The sequence below is a fragment of the Pleurodeles waltl genome, chromosome 11, assembly GCF_031143425.1.
Source record: "Pleurodeles waltl isolate 20211129_DDA chromosome 11, aPleWal1.hap1.20221129, whole genome shotgun sequence".
Taxonomy (NCBI): Eukaryota; Metazoa; Chordata; class Amphibia; order Caudata; family Salamandridae; genus Pleurodeles; species Pleurodeles waltl.
Genome location: NC_090450.1, coordinates 323060602 through 323086280, shown reverse-complemented (window position 1 = coordinate 323086280; position 25679 = coordinate 323060602). Strand labels below are relative to the sequence as shown.

General features: G+C 45.0%; 1 protein-coding gene across 1 annotated transcript in view; it reads left to right on the top strand.

Moving 5' to 3' along the window:
- Window positions 1–25679, top strand: part of SRPRB (SRP receptor subunit beta) — a 115195-nt gene that overhangs the window by 35397 nt on the left and 54119 nt on the right. The window contains exon 5 of the mRNA XM_069213585.1: window positions 5606–5742. Within this exon, the coding sequence (XP_069069686.1) occupies window positions 5606–5742 (137 nt within the window). The remainder of the gene's footprint in view (window positions 1–5605; window positions 5743–25679) is intronic.

Below are 25679 nucleotides of genomic sequence, written 5' to 3'. Positions count from 1 at the left end.
TATGTCCACACCCACTCTTTCAAAGGGCACCCCCACCACTGGAAGTGGAATGAGGGGGGCCTTTGGATGCCCACCTGTCTTACCACTGGCTTGACAGGTGGGGCAGGAGAGGCAAAACTCCTTAACCATGTTGGACATATTGGGCCAGTAGAAGTGGTTGACTAACCTCTCCCACGTCTTGGTTTGTCCCAAATGTCCAGCAAGGGGAATGTCATGGGCCAATGTTAGGATGAACTCTCTGAACAGCTGAGGCACTACCACTCTCCTAGTGGCACCAGGTTTGGGGTCTCTGGCCTCAGTGTACAGGAGCCCATCTTCCCAATAGACCCTATGTGTTCCATTTTTCTTGCCTTTGGACTCTTCAGCAGCTTGCTGCCTAAGGCCTTCAAGAGAGGGACAGGTTTCTTGTCCCTTACACAGCTCTTCCCTTGAGGGTCCCCCTGGGCCTAAGAGCTCAACCTGATAAGGTTCAAGCTCCAAAGGCTCAGTTCCCTCAGAGGGCAGAACTTCTTCCTGAGAAGAGAGGTTCCCTTTCTTTTGCTGTGTTGCAGTTGGTTTCCCAACTGACTTTCCTGTTCTCTTGGTAGGCTGGGCCATTTTTCCAGACTCCAGCTCTACTTTTTCACCCTGTGCCTTGCACTGTGCTCTTGTTTTCACACACACCAGTTCAGGGATACCCAGCATTGCTGCATGGGTTTTTAGCTCTACCTCAGCCCATGCTGAGGACTCCAGGTCATTTCCAAGCAGACAGTCCACTGGGATATTTGAGGAGACCACCACCTGTTTCAGGCCATTGACCCCTCCCCATTCTAAAGTAACCATTGCCATGGGATGTACTTTTCTCTGATTGTCAGCGTTGGTGACTGTGTAAGTTTTTCCAGTCAGGTATTGGCCAGGGGAAACCAGTTTCTCTGTCACCATGGTGACACTGGCACCTGTATCCCTCAGGCCCTCTATTCTAGTCCCATTAATTAAGAGTTGCTGTCTGTACTTTTGCATGTTAGGCGGCCAGACAGCTAGTGTGGCTAAATCCACCCCACCCTCAGAAACTAGAGTAGCTTCAGTGTGAACCCTGATTTGCTCTGGGCACACTGTTGATCCCACTTGGAGACTAGCCATACCAGTGTTACCTGGATGGGAGTTTGGAGTGGAACCTTTCTTGGGACAGGCCTTGTCTCCAGTTTGGTGTCCATGCTGTTTACAGCTATGACACCAGGCCTTTTTGGGATCAAAGTTTTTACCCTTGTACCCATTGTTTTGTGAAGAGGCTCTGGGCCCACCCTCCTGTGCAGGTTTTTGGGGGCCTGTAGAAGACTCTTTACTATTTTTAGTTTTGGTTGTCTCATCACCCTTCTGCTGGGGGGTCTTTGTGACCCCTTTCTTTTGGTCACCCCCTGTTGAAGTCTTGGACACCCTTGTCTTGACCCAATGGTCCGCCTTCTTTCCCAATTCTTGGGGAGAAATTGGTCCTAGGTCTACCAGATGCTGATGCAGTTTATCATTGAAACAATTACTTAACAGGTGTTCTTTCACAAATAAATTGTACAGCCCATCATAATTACTTACACCACTGCCTTGAATCCAACCATCTAGTGTTTTCACTGAGTAGTCAACAAAGTCAACCCAGGTCTGGCTCGAGGATTTTTGAGCCCCCCTGAACCTAATCCTGTACTCCTCAGTGGAGAATCCAAAGCCCTCAATCAGGGTACCCTTCATGAGGTCATAAGATTCTGCATCTTGTCCAGAGAGTGTGAGGAGTCTATCCCTACACTTTCCTGTGAACATTTCCCAAAGGAGAGCACCCCAGTGAGATCTGTTCACTTTTCTGGTTACACAAGCCCTCTCAAAAGCTGTGAACCATTTGGTGATGTCATCACCATCTTCATATTTAGTTACAATCCCTTTGGGGATTTTCAACATGTCAGGAGAATCTCTGACCCTATTTATGTTGCTGCCACCATTGATGGGTCCTAGGCCCATCTCTTGTCTTTCCCTTTCTATGGCTAGGATCTGTCTTTCCAAAGCCAATCTTTTGGCCATCCTGGCTAACTGGATGTCCTCTTCACTGGGGCTATCCTCAGTGATTTCAGAGGTGTTGGTCTCTCCTGTGAGGGAACCAGCATCTCTGACTATTATTTTAGGAGTCAGGGTTTGAGGGACCCTGTTCTCCCTAGATAGGACTGGTAGGGGGGAATTGTCCTCCAAGTCACTATCCTCTTCCTCTGAGTTGCCACCCTCAGAGGGGTTGGCCTTTTCAAACTCTGCCAAAAGCTCCTGGAGCTGTATTTTGGTAGGTTTGGGGCCCATTGTTATTTTCTTTAGTTTACAGAGTGACCTTAGCTCTCTCATCTGTAGATGGAGGTAAGGTGTGGTGTCGAGTTCCACCACATTCACATCTGTGCTAGACATTATGCTTCTAAAAGTTGGAATACTTTTTAAGAAACTAAAACTGATTCTAGAATCTAATTCAAACTTTTAACAAACTTTTAAACTCTAAAAGAAATGCTAACAGGGACTAACACAAGGCCCTAGCAGGACTTTAAAGAATTTAGAAAACTTTTCAAATTGCAAAAATGAATTTCTAATGACAATTTTGGAATTTGTCGTGTGATCAGGTATTGGCTGAGTAGTCCAGCAAATGCAAAGTCTTGTACCCCACCGCTGATCCACCAATGTAGGAAGTTGGCTCTGTATGTGCTATTTCAAAGTAAGGAATAACATGCACAGAGTCCAAGGGTTCCCCTTAGAGGTAAAATAGTGGTAAAAATAGATAATACTAATGCTCTATTTTGTGGTAGTGTGGTCGAGCAGTAGGCTTATCCAAGGAGTAGTGTTAAGCATTTGTTGTACATACACATAGACAATAAATGAGGTACACACACTCAGAGACAAATCCAGCCAATAGGTTTTTATATAGAAAAATACCTTTTCTTAGTTTATTTTTAAGAACCACAGGTTCAAATTTTACATGTAATATCTCATTCGAAAGGTATTGCAGGTAAGTACTTTAGGAACTTCAAATCATCAAAATTGCATGTATACTTTTCAAGTTATTCACAAATAGCTGTTTTAAAAGTGGACACTTAGTGCAATTTTCACAGTTCCTAGGGGAGGTAAGTTTTGATTAGTTTTACCAGGTAAGTAAGACACTTACAGGGCTTAGTTCTTGGTCCAAGGTAGCCCACCGTTGGGGGTTCAGAGCAACCCCAAAGTCACCACACCAGCAGCTCAGGGCTGGTCAGGTGCAGAGTTCAAAGTGGTGCCCAAAGCACATAGGCTAGAATGGAGAGAAGGGGGTGCCCCGGTTCCGGTCTGCTGGCAGGTAAGTACCCGCGTCTTCGGAGGGCAGACCAGGGGGGTTTTGTAGGGCACCGGGGGGGACACAAGCCCACACAGAAATTTCACCCTCAGCAGCGCGGGGGCGGCCGGGTGCAGTGTAGAAACAAGCGTCGGGTTTGTAATGGAAGTCAATGGGAGATCTAGGGATCTCTTCAGCGCTGCAGGCAGGCAAGGGGGGGGTTCCTCGGGGAAACCTCCACTTGGGCAAGGGAGAGGGACTCCTGGGGGTCACTCCTCCAGTGAAAGTCCGGTCCTTCAGGTCCTGGGGGCTGCGGGTGCAGGGTCTCTCCCAGGTGTCGGGACTTTGGATTCAAAGAGTCGCGGTCAGGGGAAGCCTCGGGATTCCCTCTGCAGGCGGCGCTGTGGGGGCTCAGGGGGGACAGGTTTTTGTACTCACAGTCTTAGAGTAGTCCTGGGGTCCCTCCTGAGGTGTTGGATCGCCACCAGCCGAGTCGGGGTCGCCGGGTGCAGTGTTGCAAGTCTCACGCCTTTTGCGGGGAGCTTGCAGGGTTCTTTAAAGCCGCTGGAAACAAAGTTGCAGCTTTTCTTGGAGCAGGTCCGCTGTCCTCGGGAGTTTCTTGTCTTTTCGAAGCAGGGGCAGTCCTCAGAGGATGTCGAGGTCGCTGGTCCCTTTGGAAGGCGTCGCTGGAGCAGGATCTTTGGAAGGCAGGAGACAGGCCGGTGAGTTTCTGGAGCCAAGGCAGTTGTCGTCTTCTGGTCTTCCTCTGCAGGGGTTTTTCAGCTAGGCAGTCCTTCTTCTTGTAGTTGCAGGAATCTAATTTTCTAGGGTTCAGGGTAGCCCTTAAATACTAAATTTAAGGGCGTGTTTAGGTCTGGGGGGTTAGTAGCCAATGGCTACTAGCCCTGAGGGTGGGTACACCCTCTTTGTGCCTCCTCCCAAGGGGAGGGGGTCACAATCCTAACCCTATTGGGGGAATCCTCCATCTGCAAGATGGAGGATTTCTAAAAGTTAGAGTCACTTCAGCTCAGGACACCTTAGGGGCTGTCCTGACTGGCCAGTGACTCCTCCTTGTTGCTTTCTTTGTTCCCTCCAGCCTTGCCGCCAAAAGTGGGGGCTGTGGCCGGAGGGGGCGGGCAACTCCACTAAGCTGGAGTGCCCTGCTGGGCTGTGACAGAGGGGTGAGCCTTTGAGGCTCACCGCCAGGTGTTACAGCTCCTGCCTGGGGGAGGTGTTAGCATCTCCACCCAGTGCAGGCTTTGTTACTGGCCTCAGAGTGACAAAGGCACTCTCCCCATGGGGCCAGCAACATGTCTCTAGTGTGGCAGGCTGCTGGAACCAGTCAGCCTACACAGATAGTCGGATAGGTTTCAGGGGGCACCTCTAAGGTGCCCTCTGTGGTGTATTTTACAATAAAATGTACACTGGCATCAGTGTGCATTTATTGTGCTGAGAAGTTTGATACCAAACTTCCCAGTTTTCAGTGTAGCCATTATGGTGCTGTGGAGTTCGTGTTTGACAGACTCCCAGACCATATACTCTTATGGCTACCCTGCACTTACAATGTCTAAGGTTTTGTTTAGACACTGTAGGGGTACCATGCTCATGCACTGGTACCCTCACCTATGGTATAGTGCACCCTGCCTTAGGGCTGTAAGGCCTGCTAGAGGGGTGTCTTACCTATACTGCATAGGCAGTGAGAGGCTGGCATGGCACCCTGAGGGGAGTGCCATGTCGACTTACTCGTTTTGTCCTCACTAGCACACACAAGCTGGCAAGCAGTGTGTCTGTGCTGAGTGAGAGGTCTCCAGGGTGGCATAAGACATGCTGCAGCCCTTAGAGACCTTCCTTGGCATCAGGGCCCTTGGTACTAGAAGTACCAGTTACAAGGGACTTATCTGGATGCCAGGGTCTGCCAATTGTGGATACAAAAGTACAGGTTAGGGAAAGAACACTGGTGCTGGGGCCTGGTTAGCAGGCCTCAGCACACTTTCAATTGTAAACATAGCATCAGCAAAGGCAAAAAGTCAGGGGGCAACCATGCCAAGGAGGCATTTCCTTACACTCTTCCGTTGTGAATCGTATTTGTTAGATCGTTCCAGATCTAGTTCCTGATGGGAGTTTACCATTGCAGCATTCGTTCAGAGGGCTAGAAGTTTGAATGGCAGTTACACTTTTTTTTTTTTTTTTCTTTTCATCGGGGGGTTTAGTTTTGGATCTCTATGTACATGTTTGAAGAGAAGCAGTGATCTTCTTCTGAACAAATCTTAAATTCTAGGTGAGCTTTCATATTTGTTTTACCTGCAGGGCAATTGTGTTTGTGGTTGATAGCTCAGCCTTCCAACGGGAAGTGAAAGATGTGGCAGAACTTTTGTACCAAGTACTTACTGACCGTGAGGTGCTGAAGAATTGTCCCTTGCTGCTGGTAGCCTGTAATAAACAAGGTGAGAAACTGTTTTTTATGGACATAATGACAAATACAAGATGGTGAGAGGGACTAGAGGTAACACTTCTGTATCCAAAGCCAATAAATGAGGTGCACCTTGCAATGGGTTTTCATTGCATACCGGGTATACAGCAATTTATTTGTTAAGATATAAAGAGTCAAAAATAGGTATCATGGAAAATTTTGTATTTCTAAAATGTGCACTAGATTAGGTGTTGAGAAGCAGTGGTTATTTGCACATTGAATTCCAGGGTCCCCATACTAGCATGTGAATTACAGGGCATTTCTCAAACAGACGTCATTTTTACACTCTGTCTTGTATTTGGAAGGAAAAATTTTAGAGAGACCATGGGTAATAACAATTGTTCTTTTATTCTGTGTTCCACCAGGTCCCCCGATAAAAATGGTACCTCACTTGTGTGGGTAGGTCTAATGCCCGTGACAGGAAACGCAACATGGACATCTCACATTTTCCCAAAGAAAACTGACAGTGCCTAGCTGTGGATACTGGCCTCTAGCTCAGCTGACACCTAGGATAACCTACCAAACCTGGACATTTCTAAAAACTAGACACCTAGGGAAATTCAGAATAGGGTGACTCGTGGGGCTCTCATCAGGTTCTGTTACCCAGAATCCTTTGCAAACCTCAAAACGTGCCAAAAAAAACTTTTACCGCACATTTCGGTGATGGAAAGTTCTGGAATCTAAGAGGAGCTATGCTGGGTGGTAGGAAATTTGTGCCGGCGCAGTGACCCTACAAAGAAAATATGCTTTTTTTAAGAAAAGTTTGAGGTTTGCAGATGAGTCTGGGTAAGAAAATGTTGGTGGATCCACGCAATCCACACCTCTCTGGACTCCTCCAGGTGTCTAGTTTAAAAAAAATGTCTAGGATTGGTAGGTTTCCCTAGATGACAGACCCCCCCCCCCCCCCCCCCCCGAAAATGAGGTAGTTTTGTAATAGATCATATTGCTGTTTCAACATCCTTCTCTGATGTCGCAAATGCTAAAATTGTGAAAAGAAACACACTTAGGTTATGTTAAAAACACCCCTCATCCACCAACAAAGTTGGTGGCATGCTTCATCATTGGGGTCCCACCGAGTCACCTAGCATGTCACAGGTGTGCTGCTACACCTGATTACATCGGGGCAGGTTTTGTCATTTTTACCACACATACTGGTTGGATTTGGCAAGAAGGTGAGTGACTGTTCAATAGATCAAATTTTATGAACAAGAGATTTCACAAATTAAATGCACTGTTAATAACTGAAAGGCCCAAAAACTGAACCAGTGACTCGCAGCTCAGGAGCTGTAAAGCCGTGTCAAGACACCAACCACTTTACAGTCCATTCACACACCTTTCCTACATGACATGCGCAAGACCATTCACGCTGCCAGCTGCAGGCCCAGCACATTACAGCACTTGCATCAACAGAGAGAGCGATTCAAGGGCCCATCACTTTCGTACGCCAACGTGCTTGATACAGCAATCACACGAGCTGATGGGAGTGTGTGGACTGACATTTGGCTGGCATGCCAGCCAAGCGCCACTCCACGCACACTGCCAGCCAAGCGCCACCCCACGCACACTGCCATCCAAGTGCCACTCCATGGACACCACCATCTAGGCGCCACTCCATGCACACCGCCATCACTTTTTGTTGTTTTTTAAACAACAAAGAAACACCTAACTAATTATAAATAAATACAAAACTACAAACACAAAAGCTCTAACTGAATACATGACCGTAATGCCAGCCGTGAAACTGAACATATGAAAATATAAAACGTCAGATATATGCTTATGGTAGTTCCCAGTAATTCTTCTGTGTGTGGTAATTCCTGAAACAGCGAGCCACACACAGCCCAAGCTTTGAAAGACAGTCCGGGCAGTACATCCGGCTCTCCCTCCAGATACCTCTCCCTCCAGATACCTCTTCAGGCACACTCTACATTTCTTAGCGGGAAAGTCTTTTTTAGGATTGGGAAGAATCTGATCAGGAAAGTGGCGATCTTTCAATCTAGCCACATCCTCCACCACTGCTACTCTAGGAACACTTGCGTGTCCCACCACAATAAGGCTCTCTATCACTGACTCCTGAAATTAAAATTTCACCCTTGACTCCGGGGAACAATCCTTGAACTCAAAAAAAGCATTAAAAGTTGCCAAATGAAATAAATGGATGGCCAACTTTTTATACTACACCTAAGACTTATGAAGAGCAGTGTAAGGTTCCAACCTCTGATCTACTCTACCAACACCACCCATGTGCTTATTGTAGTCCAAAATGCATGCAGGTTTGCGCACGTCCGCAATCTGACCCCAAACAGCCACAGGGGAGGTACTCCTCATGGATGGTAGTTAGCATGCACACATCCCTCCTGTCTGCAAATTTCAGAGCTAGCAGCTCATTATTACGCAAGGCACCGCACTGTCCCTTGAGGGTTTTAAAAATTTTTTTTTTTTTTTTATATACAGACAAGCTCCCTTGGATAGCCTTTCCGGTCGGAACATATTGTGCCCCAAGCAACATTGTCCACTCTGAACAATTCATTGAACAACTGCACTCCAGTGTAGACGTGATCTATGTACAAATGGTGACCTTTGTTAAACAGTCGTCTACCAAGTTCCCACACAATTTTCTCACTAACTCTAAAAGTGGGTGGACAACCAGGGGGGGTCAACACTGGAATCCCTACCAGTGTAGATCCGGAAATTTATAAACATATCCTGTACTACTTTCAGATAGCGCAGACATCTTAATTCCATACCGTGCCCTCTTGCTAGGAATGTACTGCTTAAAAAAAACGCCCCTTGATCAGGACCAAAGACTCGTCCACAGTTCTTTCTTTGCCTGGAACATTCACCTCTGAAAACCGATCTACAAAATGATCATGGACAGGCCTAATCTTAAATAGACTGTCTCAATCAGGATGATCTCGTGGCAATGCTAAAGCATTGTCATTAAAATGCAGCATCCGAAGAAGAAGCAAATACCGATTACGAGTCATGGTTGCAGGAAATATAGCTGTTGCCATCAAGGGACTAGGAGACCAATTAGAAGCCAGTGACTGCTCCCTTATCAACCCCATCAAAAAAGTAAAACCCAAGAACTTTTTCATCTCTTCCAGATTTGTGGGAATCCACTGGGTAGCTCTAGACTGAGGACTAAGTCTGGCAGCGTTGTCCCTCAAATACTACTCCGCATACAAATTAGTCTGCTCAGCAATCTCTTCCAAAAATACATTGTCCATAAACGACTCAAAGAAATTGACAAGCAAAACGTTTTCTGTATTTATGCTACACCCTGGGAAACCACTAAAGGCAGGCAACTGTGGCTGCTCCATGTTTGGGGCAACCCAGTTGTCAGGTCTTCTAGTGGAAAACCTTTCAGCCCCAGGCTGCTGCACTATTGGCACATCAATGTCCTCCTCTAAAACAGGCCCTTCATGTGTACTCAGAGTGGCTTACTCATCAGAAGATTCCTCTCCGACAGAAAACTCTGCCAGAATCTCTCACTTCCTCCTCTGCTTCAAATGCAGTCAGTCTCATAATCATGATCCGGAGATGACTCACAAAGCATGCCAACAACCTGCTGAGTTTTCACTGTGCGACTAGCCATGATCCTTTCTAAGAAGTGTAACTTGACAAATGCGCAAACCACACCAGCACTGTTTAAAATAAGTAATAAACAAAGTGTGGCTTTATCAAAAGAGTTATATCCTCAAAAACTATACCACTCACTTGGCTGAAAAAGCTAGACTCGCCAGTAACTACTCTGCACAGACACAGCAATCACCAATGATATCCCACTAAAAAGAAAAAAGTAAAGAAAATTAGACGTAAGACAACACAAATATCATTTTGCAGAAATCCAAGGACAGTTTCACACACAATCCTGCATTTAGTACATCACCTACAAACATCATTCATGCATGACAACAGTACTTCTTTGGTGTAAATTGTTTTTACTTTACCTAAAACATGCAACTACGGAAACCGCAGGTTAATCACTGCCAAAACCGCAACAAGCCACAGAATGGGAAGCAAAAGCTTTGAACTAGAACAAAAAGGAGAAATAAACTGTTATAGTCACAAATGCAAATACTTTGCCAGTCGACAAAAACCCCGCCACCATATATTTAGAAATTTTCCCTGGTGTCTAGTGTTCTCTGCCACCAGTACTGTGCTGAATCCCATGCCCAAGTGGCGGACAGACAAACACGCTCTTTCTCTCTCGCTCTGTTTTTCTCTTTCTTTTTCTCTTAGACATTCTTTTTCTCTTTCTCTTTCACAGACACACACTTTCTTTCTTTTCTCTTATTCTCCTTCTCTTTCCCTTTCTTTCATTCTCTCTTCTCTCTCTTCTCTCTTTCCCCCTCTTTCCCCCTTCTTTTTCTTTCTCTTTCTTTCTTTCTCTCTCTCTTTCTTTTTCTCTCTCTCTCTTTCTTTCTCTCTCTCTCTCTCTTTCTTTCTCTTTCTCTCTTTCTTTCTCTTTCTCTCTCTCTTTCTCTCTCTTTCTCTCTTTCTTTCTCTCTCTTTCTCTCTCTCTTTCTCTCTCTTTCTCTCTTTCTTTCTCTCTTTCTCTCTTTTTTTCTTTCTCTCTTTCTTTCTCTCTTTTTCTTTCTCTCTCTTTCTTTCTCTCTTTTTCTTTCTCTCTCTTTCTCTTTCTTCCTCCCTCTCTCTCTCCCTCCCTCTCTCTCTCCTTGGCGCTAAGTGGATTCTGCCCCGCTTAGGGGGAGATGGGCCTAAAACAAAATAGGCTTATCTTCCCCAAGGGGGCAGACCTACCCAACAGTGCATTGGGGGGTAACCCATGCCAAAGAGAGCGCCCCCCCCCACCCCAACACAAAAAAAACAAAGGAGGCCAAAAAAAATAATCCCTGGTGTCTTGGTGGCTTCTGCCACCCGGGGCAGATGGGCCTAAAAATAATAGGCTGATATGCCCCCAAGGGGGAAGGGGGCAAAAATGGCATAAAATAAATTGCCCCCTTTTGGGGGGGGGGGGAGCTCTTGCCCACGTCTCCCCCACCCCACCCCCCCCCCCCCCCTCAGTTGGTAAAGCCAAATTTAGTAAACACGTCCCTTTATGATAATTTATTACACATCAGGACTCATTTTAGGCCAATGAATCTTTTGACCCAGTTGAGAGACACCTTAGGACGTGATAACTAATCAATATGTTCATCAATAATGTCATCAATATTTATCATGACTATGCATTTCACTTCAGTCAGTCACTAATAAATTCAAGACGCTACCATGACCTTTCAGCCATGAATAATCACACCAGTTTAATAGAATTTTATACGTTTTATTCCCTATTAATTACAGTCTAAAAGCAGATGCGTTAATCTCAACACCAAGAAACATAATAGCATAATCACGATATGGCAACGTTGATAAGATTTCATTAATGCGAGAATCACAAACATCAGAACATAACAAGGCGTGAACATAGATCAACTTAGCAGAGAGTCAATATCGCGTCAGTTCAACAAAGCATAGATTCAGTCATTTTGTCTATTTGCGTCAGTTTAGTGAACACCTGCCTTAACCACTGATTAGCATTAGCTTGTTGGGCTTCATGCAAAACAATTTAGAACAACAATTTGGAAAACATCTAACTATGGTCGCTGTTAAAAGTAAGCATTTGGTACCTAGAAAGGAAAAGCAAACAGACAAATTACAAATGCATTGTCATAATTACCCTCCAAGGTTTAGGTCAGCACACAGGTTCTGTCTTCGTCTTCAGGATATCAGTCAATTCGCCATCAGTCAAATCTCAGCTCCGGGGCAAAAGGGCACTTCCCTCATAAGGAGGCAAAGTGTAAAATGGACAATTCTAAGGGCAAATATGGTTTTAAGTAAACCAATAAATCACCAAACAGAGTGACAAAGTTTCTGGATAAAATCAATAGCATTCCCTACCTAATTCTAAATGACTCCCCGTGACATGGGTTTTTATCCCTTTTCCATTGTACATTCCCCCAAAATTCTATTGGTCATCTGTTATACCCCACTATCTTTAACCTATCAGAAAATACATTAGGTAACCTAACTCTTCACCCCATATTATTTTACAAGTCTTTGATTGGTCTTCATAATTGACATCTTCAGAGGTGGTACGTCCGGTATGATTTCATCTTTCTGTAATTCTTTGCACATCTTTTGGTCAGCAGTTCCATTGTCTTCACCGGTTTGAATGACCTTCTACATTACATTAATCTACACTGTTTCAGTTTGTTTTTAACATTTATTCTGCAAACAAGAAAAGGCTGTGAGAACGGATCTAACATGGTTACGTTCGTCTTTTAGCTTGGAGGAGAAAATAATAATAAGGTTGTGTCCTTTTATGAGTCAGCACACTGCAAGATAGAAAAATACATTTAATATGAAAGCCAAGCAGCTAAACTTCGGCTCATGCTAACTTAAGGCCTATGAGGATTTCAGCACAGATTCAATAATGCAATCATTAGTATAAACTTATTTAAACGTAATACAAAACATTTTGGTCATTATCATTAGTCTACGTATACATTGGCGGCCACTCCACGTGGTCACATTTCAAGTGCACCTTTAAGCAAAAATTATTATTGTTTCTATGCAGCATTATCACACATTAATTCATAAACATTTCATGTTAAAATAGATTATATGTTACGCTCTCTGTCCCTCCTCTGACGTTCGTCATCACACAAACCTTTCCCCCTTTGACCTTTTCACCTTAATTTTTCACTTTACTCATAATGCGCATTTCAACATCTTGTCCCTTGTGTGAACTCTCCCAAATTTCATTAAACATTTTCTTCCTTTCATTTTCTGCATTCTTTTTACTCCTCTTTGTCCAATTACTTTTAATTTTGTAATTTATTTTGCAAGCTCCCCATAATCCTAATAGACAGGCCAGAACAATTAATAGACCACCTAATATTTGTGCAAGTACCCCATTCCAAATGTTACCAGCTCCCTACTCTGGCAATTCCCTTTCCTAATTTCTCCCACACTCCGGGTTCCTTCAAATCTGCACTATCTTTAGTTTGGTTAGTAAGCATACCTCTAATCTTTTTACTATTATCAGGTATATATGAGCAACAATGACGCTCGTTGAGCATCTTGCAGACTCCGCCGCTCTTTTCTAAAAGAATTTCTAAAGCAAGCCGATTTTGAAGAGTCATAGCTCTTTCCGCTGCAAGTTCAGTATCCATCAGGAGTATAGCCCCTGTGAAATTTGTCAGCATGTTATCCACAATAGTAGACAACTTTTGAATCTTCATGGAGTTTAAAATAACCCCTACCGAAGGAATTATGGCTCCAAATAGGTCACCAACGACAGCAGCCGCTGTCTCTCGTTTTTGTCTAGTATGTTGTAATTCAGACGTTTTAGGTATTTGCTTTAAGTCATCAATCTGGTAAATCTTTGGGAAAACTATTCCCATATAGCATGTCTCATACCATCCCTTAGGGAGACGGTAATAAGCATTAAGTCCACAGATATAATAGATCCCAGGGATCGCTGGGTCCTGTCCATTTAACATGAATGTCCATTTACTCTGAAACAAAAACACATGCCTGCATTCACTCGTTCCCACAAATAGTGTCATGTTCAGATTTGCGCCTATATGTACAAAGCCTTCCTACATGTAATGCATCTATAGCTAGTTTGCCTTGCGTCTTTTTTGCAGTGTAAGCATAATAATTTGCATATGTGCGTTTCTCTAGCCCCTTTTCTAATCTTTCTTTCAATGCTTTGCGTCTATCATCAGTGTGATCTCAAAAGCTTTTCTCTACAGGTGTCAATAAGCAAGTCAGATTATTGCGTGTGCATAAGCTGTCCCAAATGTAAGTGTTGGTTCAAAGAAACCTCTAATTTTATACTATGCTCCTTAGCTAAGTTGTTCAGAAACTCAATTACAGGCACAAAAGAGAACACTACATCCAAATTTGAATAGAAGTATTGCACATGCTCTTGATTATAGAATCTTGTTAATAGCAAGCTACAACTTATCCTGTATGTTAAAGGAAGACTATGATAGGTGACCCCTTCTTGCACTGATGAAGGAATCTTTGTGCACACAACAGTTTTTCACATCCATCGTTTCAACATACTCATTCATCAAGCGATAGAAGACATTAGTGGAAAGTTCCCCCTTTGAGTTAGTTCCCTCATGCAAGTGTCTTGCATCCTGCTCAAACTTTTCCCACGGTGTTAGCGTTGTAATCTCAGGTTTTGAAGCATTGTTAGTCACTTTCTTATCCAACCACGCATTCCCACAATCACACCTACAATTATTATCGCACACACGATACCTAATTTAAGACTCCACCAACCACACACCTTACCCTTTTTGTTACTACCTCTATTATAAGCCATGTCTGTAAAGAATCAGATAGCAGAACAATAATCAATTGAGGACGATGTGAAATTATCTTTTTTTTTTCATTTTTTTTTCTTTTTCTTAATGCAAAAAGTCTCTTTCTCTCTGCGTATATTCACAGCATTTCACTCACTCCAGGACTCTTTTTTCAAATCAGGTTAGCAGCTTGTCATAATCGGGTTTTCAAAGTCATTTCGGGTTATCAGTGTCACATCCGGTAATTTATAAGTCTCTTTCTTAGCTTTTCCAACGTTCAATTTCTTTTCAATTTCAGTTTTAACACAGTCTCTTTTCCTGATTGATTTCAGGTACCGTAGTATTGGCCTGGTACTTCTCGATCAAAACAGAATGCTAAGAATTATTTTTGCCATTCAGATGTTGTTGCATATGCCCATTCAGGACCTGCGTACCTTCTGTTTGCAGTTCTCTTTCTTTTCAATCTTCCTTTGCCTTGCAATTCTCCTTCACTCAGATCTTCTGTTCTTGTGGTGTTGGTTTCTTTTGTTATTGTTTCACCTGGTACGATCCTTTCTTTCACAGCCTGCTTCTCTGGCCAGTCATCTCCCTTATGCGTCTTTTTCCTGCTTGTTCTTTCAGGACGCTGAACAGCACCCTCCTCTTGTGCTATGGTGTTTTCTCTTGGTGGACCTGCAACTGGCTCAGGGGATGCCGGTGTACTTTGATCTCTTTCTACTATTTCCCCTTCTTCTTCTGGATCTGTAACGGGTTCAAGCTCTAACCCGTATCCGTCTGCTTCTGGGAGAACCTCTCCTTGATTTAGTTCTCCTGCTGCCTCTACTGAGATAGGCACATTGTCACCTCTCTCGAACTCATTTGTTTGAGGGACTAGGCTGTTCACAGTGGGCTCTCCTATAGTCTCAGTTCTCTCTTGGCTGTTTTCAGGCCCTGAGACTTCCCCTCTCTAGAACCGTTGAGTCGGAATCTTCAAGTTCCTCGTCATTTGGACACGTTACCACCTTTGTGTGACTGGCATGTATCCAGTTTGGAACGCCTGCACATTTCACAGCAGTGGTTGTTGTCAATATTACTTGATATGGCCCCTTCCAGCGCGGCTCCAAACACTACTTTCTCACGTGCTTCTTGACAACCACCCAGGCATCGGCTTGCAGAATGTGACCTGGATCACTGATCGGTGGCAATGTGTTGGCTTCCACCTGGTGAGAAAAAGCGCGAACAACATCAGCCAAACCTTTGCAGTAGTCCAACACCATATCATCCGTGATATTCACAAGAGCATTTGCAGGTACTGCGGGCAGCCTCCTAGCTCTACCCATAAGGGTCTCATGGGGTGATAGTCCTGTCTTCTTATCAGGGGTGTTCCTCATCAACATCAGCACTAAGGGCAATGCATCTGGCCATTTCATATTGGTAGCTGCGCACATCTTCGCCGTTCTCGATTTCAAGGTACCATTCATTTGTTCTACTAGTCCTGATGCTTCAGGGCGGTAGCTACAATGCAGCTTCTGTTCAATGTCTAATGTGGCACACAAGAGCTTAATCACTTCATTGTCAGTGTCTGCCCCTATCTGATGCTATAGAGACCGGAAACCCGAACCTGGTTATTAGTTCCCTAAGCAGCAGCTTTGCTACTGTGAGACTGTCATTTCTACGTGCGGGGTAGGCTGCAATCAAGTGGCTGAAAACACACACAATCACCAACAAGTACTTCAATCCTCCACAAACAGGCATCTCAATGAAATCCATTTGCATCTTGCTAAATGGACCACCAGCTCTCCCTATGTGGCTCAAAGTTACCACAGTCCCTTTTCCGGCATTCATCTGTTAACAGATGATGCACCTGTGACAAGTAACCTCCGCGGCATGTCTGAATTTTGGGTTAAGCCAGTCAATCTTGAATGACCTGATCATTGCATCTCTCCCAAGATGTGCCTCTCCATGGTAAAGCCTCGCAAATTGTTACAGAAGACAGTTTGGCAAAACCAGTTTCCCCTCCTCTTAGACCAACAAGTCATCAGCTCTTTGTACGCATTGCATTCTCTGGCAGGAGCGTTTTTCTTCCTTGCTAGCACGACTCTGTAGGGTTTTTAGCTCATCTAGTTAATCAACCACCCTTAATGCAAGGTTCAAACATGTGTCCTTTTCAGTTTGCGGTAATAATTCCCACTGATTCTTGAACGATATACAGTTCAATGCGCAAAATCTTGCGACTTGATCTGCATAGCCGTTTCCCAGGGACACAAAGTCTTGTGACTTAAACATGAGCATTGCATTTCACCACAGCAATTTCAAGAGGTAACTGAATCGCATGTAACAAATCCTTAATTTGTTCACTGTTTTTCACAAGAGAACCAGAAGAGGTCATGAAACCTCTCTGTGACCACAATTGGCCAAAATCATGTACAATTCCAAATCCGTATCTGCTGTCAGTATAGATAGCGACTCTCAGATTTTCAGCTGCGTGGCATGCCTTAGTAAGGACAATTTAATTCTGCCACTTGTGCGGAATACACTCTCTCGAGCCAGGAAGCTTCAATAATACCAGCTATGATAAATACAACGTAATCAGCTCTCAGCATTCCGAGTGAATCTCTCAAACAGGATCCATCAACAAGCATAATGCAGTCATTTTCCTTTAACTGCATATCTTGAATATCAGGTCGGGGCTTGGTACATAGTTCTTTTACCTCAAGACAATCATGCTCCACTTCCTCTTCCTTATTAATCTCGGTACTTTCAACAGGAAGTAGAGTTGCCGGGTTTAATACAGTACATCGCTTCAGTGAAACATTAGGCGATCCCAAAATGATTATCTCATATCTGGTAAGTCGGGCATTTGTCATGCGCTGGGTCTTAGTTCGAGTCAACAGTATTTTACCTGAATGTGGGACCATTACTGTTAAGGGATGTCCCATCACTATGCCTTCACACTGCGTGAGGCTTTGACCAACTGCTGCAACTGCGCGCAAACAACCCGGTAAGGCTGCTGCAACGGGGTCCAAAGTAGCTGAAAAATATGCTACAGGGCGATTTGCACCTTCATGGACCTGTTAAGACAAAGAACAAGCATCACGTTCATGACAAAACAGTAGGAAAGGTTTTGTATAATCAGGCATACCCAAAGCTGGTGCTCTGCACATGCACTCTCTCAATTCCATGAATGACTCAAGCTCTTCTTTGGATAGGGTTATGGTGTACGGTTCATCCTTAATCTTTTTGCCTGTTCGCTTTATCAATGGTTTTGAGGTAATTGAGAAGTTTGGTATCCACTGGCGACAGTAGCCCACCATTCCCCAAAACATCCTGACATCCCTCTTTGTTGTTTGGGGGGGGGTTCATTTGCAAAATGTCTGTCACCCTTTCCTTCGATATTCTCCTGGACCCTCTCTCAATCACGTGTCCTAAGTACATCACCTCTTTCTGACAATATTGTAGCTTCTTTGGCGACACTTTATGTCTGTTCTTTCCTAAGTGATTCAGTAAGGCAATTGTGTCATAATTTACAGTCATCTTTTGTCCTGGACGCAATCAGCAAGTCGTCAATGTATTGTACTAGTGTCGAATTGAAAGGCAGTTCTAAGGATTCTAAGTCCTTTTTCAATATCTGATTAAAGATGGGCGGTGACTCAGAATTCCCTTGTGGAATTCTGCACCAACTTTACACCTTGTCCAGGAATTTAAAACTGACTAAAAACTGACTGTCCTAATAAAGAGGCACTGAAAAGAAGGCTTGTGACAAATCTACAACGGTGAACCATTCAGCATTGCATGGAACCTGAAACATGATTACTGCCGGATTTGGCACTATGGGGCAGCACTTCACCACAATCTCATTTATTTTTCTCTAATCCTGCACAATTCAAACCTTCCCACAGGGCTTTTTCAGACCCATTATCAGTGAATTACATGGACTGCTCAATACCTCCTTCAGGACTCCCTGTTCCACAAAGTTTGTAATTATTTGTGCCACCTGGATAAGAACATCTTGTGCCATGAGATATTGTAGCACCTGGGGAAACACTGCATTTGGCTTTACTTGTACTTTAACTGGTTCCACTCCTCCTTTTATCAGTCCCACTTCTTTTCCTGTCAAATCCCACACCTTCTCTGTCACTGTTCCCTGTAATTCAGCCGGTAAGTCATTCACTGTAAGCATCAGGAATAATGTTATCAAAGGGTAATCTTCATTCACGGTTTCTGTCTCTAACTCTGAGAACTGACCATTATCCCCTTCATCATCACTGTTTGTCTGTACCTCAATTCCATCATTGGAACAGGTAATCGAGCATTTCGTCTTGCACAGTAAGTCTCTTCCCAGTAGGGATACCGGACTTGAATCACAGACTACAAACTTATGCAGTCCCTGGAAGTTGCCAATCTCAACTTGAACTGGATCTGTAATTGGATTTGTCAAGTACTTGTTTGCTACTCCGACCACTCTTATGGTACTTCCCAAAAGTGGCAATTTCGGAACCTCTGCACTTCTGACTGTAGAGCGTGTAGCTCCGGTATCAACCAAGAATGAAACCTTATGACCCTTTACCTTTCCCTCTACATATAGGGTCCCCTCTGATCTACCTCTAGGGACGCTGCAAGCCTACACTCTTCACTGTCTGAACTGTCATCCAACCATTCCTCATTCATTCCATCTTCACCACGCAATGGGAATTGCTGTACTGTATTATTTTGGCTCATCACTTGACCTGTGACCTTCTGAGGAGGCAACACCTGTTGCTGTCCCATTGGAGCTAATGGTAGTTGCATTTGCTGTCTAGGTACCATGGGAACCTACTGTTGTACTTGCTGCATTTGCGCTGGTTGAACACGCGGCATTTGCATTTGCTGCATGGGTTATAACACTTGCATCTGGACCATGTTATTTTGAAAGTTCGGGTTTTGAGTTCTCAATTTTGGACCTTTCATATTTTGCAATGTACCGACATTAGTGCTTTGTTGAACAACACCATCCTGCACCACATTTGGGCATTCCCACTTCCAATGCCCCCGCACGCGTGACATGGTGAGATCTTTTTCCTCCCTTGTGCGTCATTTTGAATCACAACAGTATTAAAGTCTGGACCGCGATTCACAAAACTTCGACCTCTTGGTTGTGCCTGAAACACACCATTCCCTTTCGGTTGCTGCTGTATCATCTGCTGAATTCCATTTCCCTGCATTCCTGCCTTCCGCAGCCCTTATCTGCATCACCATTACTTTCTCCTTCAACTTTTTCTGCTTCAGCTCAATCTCATCCCTACAGTATTTCGCATACTGCAACACCTCATTAATCGGCTTTGCTTGCCAACAGATCAAATGATTCTTAATCATCTGGCTAACCTCGTAACCCTTCACCAAATCTGAACACAAGATGGTTCAGATATTTTGGCTCAATGGTCTCAGTACCACTATAATGTTTGAATGCCTTCAACAACCTCTCATAGTAAGCATGTATCGATTCCTTAACCTCATGTGAGGTCTGGTCAATTTTCTGTCAATCAGTCTCTTTCAGCGACACTTTCTGTTTCAAAAACTCAATAACTTTGTGATAATACTTCATCACCTCCTCGGAGGGTGCTCTGGTCACCTTATCCCTTGCCGGCTCCTGCGTTGGCCAGTCTACCCCTCTCTTGCACTCAAGCCATAAGTCGGGCGGAACAATGATCTCAAACAAGGTATTGAGGTCTTCCCATAGACACTTCGCAAGCATCGCAAACCTATCTGTTTGTACGGTACCACTCGATCGGTTTCTCCCTCAACCTGGGATAATCATTAGTGAAGGATAGGATGTCTACCCTGGACCACGGTACATGAATTAGAACCCCACCAGCTGTTTCTCTCATTGGTAGCATCTTTACTGATTCCGTATCTGATGTAGTTTTAGCTTTACTCGATCCTGGGCTGTCACCTTTCTCCTTGTCTCTTTTCTTAGCCCATCTGTCTTCCCACTTTTCTAACGCTCCCCAGATTTGCGCACTTTGCAATATTTCCTTTAAATGCGCTTTCATTCCGGCAGACCTCATATGCTCAGTCTTTTGAATCAGTCTAACCTGTAACTTCTTTTCAAATGTTTAGTATTCTCAATATTAATATTGTATTTGTCTGCCAGGTTTGCTAGTTTCTGATGTACCTTGCCTACTTCTTTAGTAATCTTAGGGCACAGGTATCTCAATTCTGCTTATGTGTATGACTCTAATCTGTTTACCCCCATTGTTCCGTCCACTAATTCAGCAGCTTCCACGCCCAGTCTCACAAAGTTCAGGTAATCATCTCTCTCTGCCGTTATTGCAGCAAGTTGTGAAGGTTTATTATTTCCCAGCCACTCGTTTAGTTGCTGCACAGAAATCTTGCAACAAGATATTTCCTGCCTGCATTATTGGAGTCTGTGATGTTTCCACACTCATTGTCTGAGGGGCTAACACACTTGACCCTGCTTGTCTTATCGCCTCAATAGGCGCCCCAATCGGACTAAGGCTTAACAGGGACCTGAGGTGCTCAGCTGTTTGTGATCTTGGCAATATTGATCGAGGGGTTCCTGTGAGTCCCCCTCTCATCATTTCCTGGGACCCCATTCCTTGATAACTTGTCTCAGGTTTACCCTGCGCATATAGTGGTACAGGTGGACCAACAGTAATTGGCAATGATATGGCAGCTGGTGTCTGACCTGGTCCCAAACCCAGTGGAGCAGCGACTCCAAAGGTCTGATCCAGTGAAGCCTGGGCAGGTATTAATGGAGGGCCTGCTGCTGGATTATATCCCGGTATCAGTTGTGGCTGCGGCTAGGGCAGCAATTGTGGAGTTGGCTCAATCTGCACTAACCTTGATTTTTGTATATATCAGGTCTGGCGGCACTATCAGATTTGTAGTAGTCTCTAGTACTGGGACGTCTGGATAGATTCTCTGTATCTGCGGTGGAGGTTGCAACTGTATCTGCATGTCTGGCGCAGTGGGTACACTGACACATTCTGTATCGAACCTGTATCACTAGTCTGCACTGTATCAGTAACTCCCTTCTCCTGCGTCTGGTTCCCAGGACCTGCGCTAGTGCTCGGGACATTATCGCTTACCGCATAAGGTGGCGGGCGATCATGTAAGACCTGATTTAGGAATTCTTCATCGTCTGAATCATCATCATCTTCTTCCCAAGATCTTAGTTTCTTTAGGCTTACTAGAGTTTTTGTCTGTTTTACATGTGGCTTTCTTTCCCTGCGTCTCATCTCCCTGTGTTATAGCTGGGAACAATTTTAATCCATCAACTATTCCTAGTCTCCATTTTGCTCTCATTGTCCCACCTGGCTTCCGCTAAAGTCTTTTCTGCCCTTTTTATTCTTCTTTGGAATTTTTCTTGCCTCGGTTTAATAGCCATTAGCTCCCAAATTGCTAAAGCCTCATACTGAGCTGGCCTCGGGGGTGGTTTCTGTACACTTAACATCCACCTTAAATTCTCTAGAACTCTCGTATTAAACGTCCCGTGCTCCGGTAACGCCAAACATCCCTCTTTTTCTGTCAATTTGCGCCACTGTTTCATCCATAAGCAAGGCACAACATCTTTTTCCTCCATGACTATGTAAGCTGGAGTTCCCTCAGGCGGTCTAGGCTCCCCTTCACTCGCCATAATGTATGTGTCTCCTTTTAGAGCACTCTTAAAAGCTTTGACAAAATTCATCTTTGCGTCTTTTCTTTTGTTTGTATTTGATCAAAAAGTGACTTTAATTCCCAGGACACTCTTCACCCACCCTTCTCAACCTATTGCCTCTCACGGACAGCAGCCAATCCGTGCGCGACCCCTCTCGACAACTAACCTATCTCAGCGCGGCACCACTGACGTCACACTCACAAATTGCAGCTGACAAAGACTTGCGGCTCGTCCGCCCCTCACTGGATTCACACCAAACTAATGCAAAAATTACTGCAAGCACCTTATCAACAACAACAACATAAATTTGCCAGTTTACTACAGGAAGGTTACACATTCGCTTCAGAACTTTACAGAGATTTCACTTGAAGCCTCAGCTGCTACTCTCTCCTTCTCAGTTCCCGCACCCGCAAGAAGAATTCGACCCGCAAATCCTACTCTCGACTTGTCAATGGTTCGTCTTAGTGCACTTTAGAACTTGCCAAATCTCCATCGAAGGTTTCATACATACAATTTGACTCAAACTCGACTTATCAACCACGCCCGATTGACCTACATAAACCGCACAAATCACAACATAAACCCAAGTGTCCCCTACACTTGTCAATATACTCCGGAGTCTTAGACCACAACGGGTCCGTACATGAACAACCAACCACGTGGATAATTTTGAGCACAAAGTGCCACACTCATATGAAGTATGCCGACTTCCCTACTCTCATGCTATGGCGTACGCCCACTCCTACTAAAACATTTACCTGGCCTAGATACACACAAACTTCACAAATCACCTGCAAAATGCATAAACTGTGCAAGCGCAAATTCTACACCACACATGCTATGACGCCGAGAACATTCCCCAACTCACTTAGGCAGGCTCCGAGATCCCAGGAAAGTCATGGTGAATTTAGAAACGCATCATATCTCCAATTCGCATTATCTCAAAAACAGTCTGAACAATAATTCTCCGTCCTAGGGCCCCAAAGGGCCAAACCGTCGCTCTGCTACCAGAACTGCTAAGGCGTCCCTTTATGATAATTTATTACACATCAGGACTCGTTTTAGGCCAATTAATCTTTTGACCCAGTTGAGAGACACCTTAAGACGAGATAACTAATCAATATGTCAATCAATACCTCAATAATGTCATCAATATTTATCACGACTATGCATTTCACTTTGGTCAAAGTCATTAATAAATTCAAGACGCTACCATGACCTTTCAGCCATGAATAATCACACCAGTTTAATAGAATTTTATACGTTTTATTCCCTATTAATTACAGTCTAAAAGCAGATGCGTTAATCTCAACACCAAGAAACATAATAGCATAATCACGATATGGCAACTTCGATAAGATTTCATTAATGCGAGAATCACAAACATCAGAACATAACAAGGCGTGAATGTAGATCAACTTAGCAGAGAGTCAATATCGCGTCAGTTCAACAAAGCATAGATTCGGTCATTTTGTCTATTTGCTTCAGTTTAGTGAACACCTGCCCTAACCACTGATTAGCATTAGCATGTTGGGCTTCATGCAAAACAATTTAGAACAACAATTTGGAAAACATCTAACTATGGTCGCTGTCAAAAGTAAGCAGTTGGTACCTGTAAGGAAATGCCTCCTTGGCATGGTTACCCCCTGACTTTTTGCCTTTGCTGATGCTATGTTTTGAATTGAAAGTGTTCTGAGGCCTGCTAACCAGGCCCCAGCACCAGTGTTCTTTCCCTAACCTGTACTTTTGTTGTCACAATTGGCACACCCTGGCATCCAGGTAAGTCCCTTGTAACTGGCACCCCTGGTATAAAGGGCCCTGATGCCATGGAAGGTTTCTAAGCGCTGCAGCATATCTTATGCCACCCTGGGGACCCCTCACTCAGCACAGACACACTGCTTGCCAGCTTGTGTGTGCTGGTGAGGACAAAACAAGTAAGTTGACATGGCACTCCCCTCAGGGTGCCATGCCAACCTCATACTGCCTATGCAGTATAGATAAGTCACCCCTCTAGCAGGCCTTACAGCCCTAAGGCAGGGTGCACTATACCATAGGTGAGGGCACCAGTGCATGAGTACTGTGCCCCTACAGTGTCTAAGCCAAACCTTAGACATTGTAAGTGCAGGGTAGCCATAAGAGTATATGGTCTGGGAGTATGTCAAACACGAACTCCACAGCACCATAATGGCTACACTGAAAACTGGGAAGTTTGGTATCAAACTTCTCAGTACAATAAATGTACACTGATGCCAGTGTACATTTTATTGTAAAATACACCCCAGAGGGCACCTTAGAGGTGCCCCCTGAAACCTTAACCAACTACCTGTGTAGGCTGACTGGTTTTAGCAGCCTGCCACACTCGAGACATGTTGCTGGCCACATGGGGAGAGTGCCTTTGTCACTCTGTGGCCAGTAACAAAGCCTGCACTGGGTGGAGATGCTATCACCTCCCCCTTGCAGGAGCTGTAACACCTGGCGGTGAGCCTCAAAGGCTCCCCCCCATTTGTTCCAGCACCACAGGGCATTCCAGCTAGTGGAGTTGCCCGCCCCCTCCGGCCACGGCCCCACTTTTGGCGGCAAGACCGGAGGAGATAATGAGAAAAACAAGGAGGAGTCACTGGCCAGTCAGGACAGCCCCTAAGGCAACCTGAGCTGAAGTGACTCTGACTTTCAGGAATCCTCCATCTTGCAGATGGAGGATCCCCCCAATAGGGATAGGAACGTGACCCCCTCCCCTTTGGAGGAGGCACAAAGAGGGTGTAGCCACCCCCAGGGCTAGTAGCCATTGGCTACTGCCCTCCCTGACCTAAACACACCCCTAAATCTTGTATTTAGGGGCTCCCCTGAACCTAGGAAAACAGATTCCTGCAACTTACGAAGAAGAGGACTGCTGAGCTGAAAAACCCTGCAGAGAAGACGGAGACGCCAACTGCTTTGGCCCCAGCCCTACCGGCCTGTCTCCCTCCTTCAGAAGAAAACTGCTCCAGCGACGCTTTCCCCAGGACCAGCGACCTCTGAATCCTCAGAGGACTGCCCTGCTTCCAAAAGACCAAGTAACTCCCGAGAACAGCGGCCCTGTTCAACAAAGACTGCAACTTTGTTTCCAGAGGAGCAGATTTAAAGACCCCTGCAATCCCCGCCAGAAGCGTGAGACTTGCAACACTGCACCCGGCGACCCCGACTCGACTGGTGGAGAAACAACGCTACAGGGAGGACCACCCCGGCGACTCCAAGACTGTGAGTAACCAAAGTTGTCCCCCCTGAGCCCCCACAGCGACGCCTGCAGAGAGAATCCTGAGGCTCCCCCTGACCGCGACTGTTTGAATCCAAAATCCTGATGCCTGGAAAAGACCCTGCACCCGCAGCCCCCAGGACCTGAAGGATCGGAACTCCAGTGCAGGAGTGACCCCCCAGGAGGCCCTCTCCCTTGCCCAGGTGGTGGCTACCCCAAGGAGCCCCCCCCTTGCCTGCCTGCATCGCTAAAGAGACCCCTTGGTCTCTCATTGAAACCTATTGAAAACCCGACGCGTGTTTGCACACTGCACCCGGCCGCCCCCGTGCTGCTGAGGGTGTACTTTCTGTGCTGACCTGTGTCCCCCCCCCCGGTGCCCTACAAAACCCCCCCCTGGTCTGCCCTCCGAAGACGCGGGTACTTACCTGCTGGCAGACTGGAACCGGGGCACCCCCTTACCTCCATTGAAGCCTATGTGTTTTGGGCACCACTTTGAACTCTGCACCTGACCGGCCCTGAGCTGCTGGTGTGGTAACTTTGGGGTTGCTCTGAACCCCCAACGGTGGGCTACCTTGGACCCCAATTTGAACCCCGTAGGTGGTTTACTTACCTGCAAGAACTAACATTAACCTACCTCCCCCAGGAACTGTGAAAATTGCAGTGTCCACTTTTAAAATAGCTATATGTGTTTTATGTAAAAAGTATATATGCTA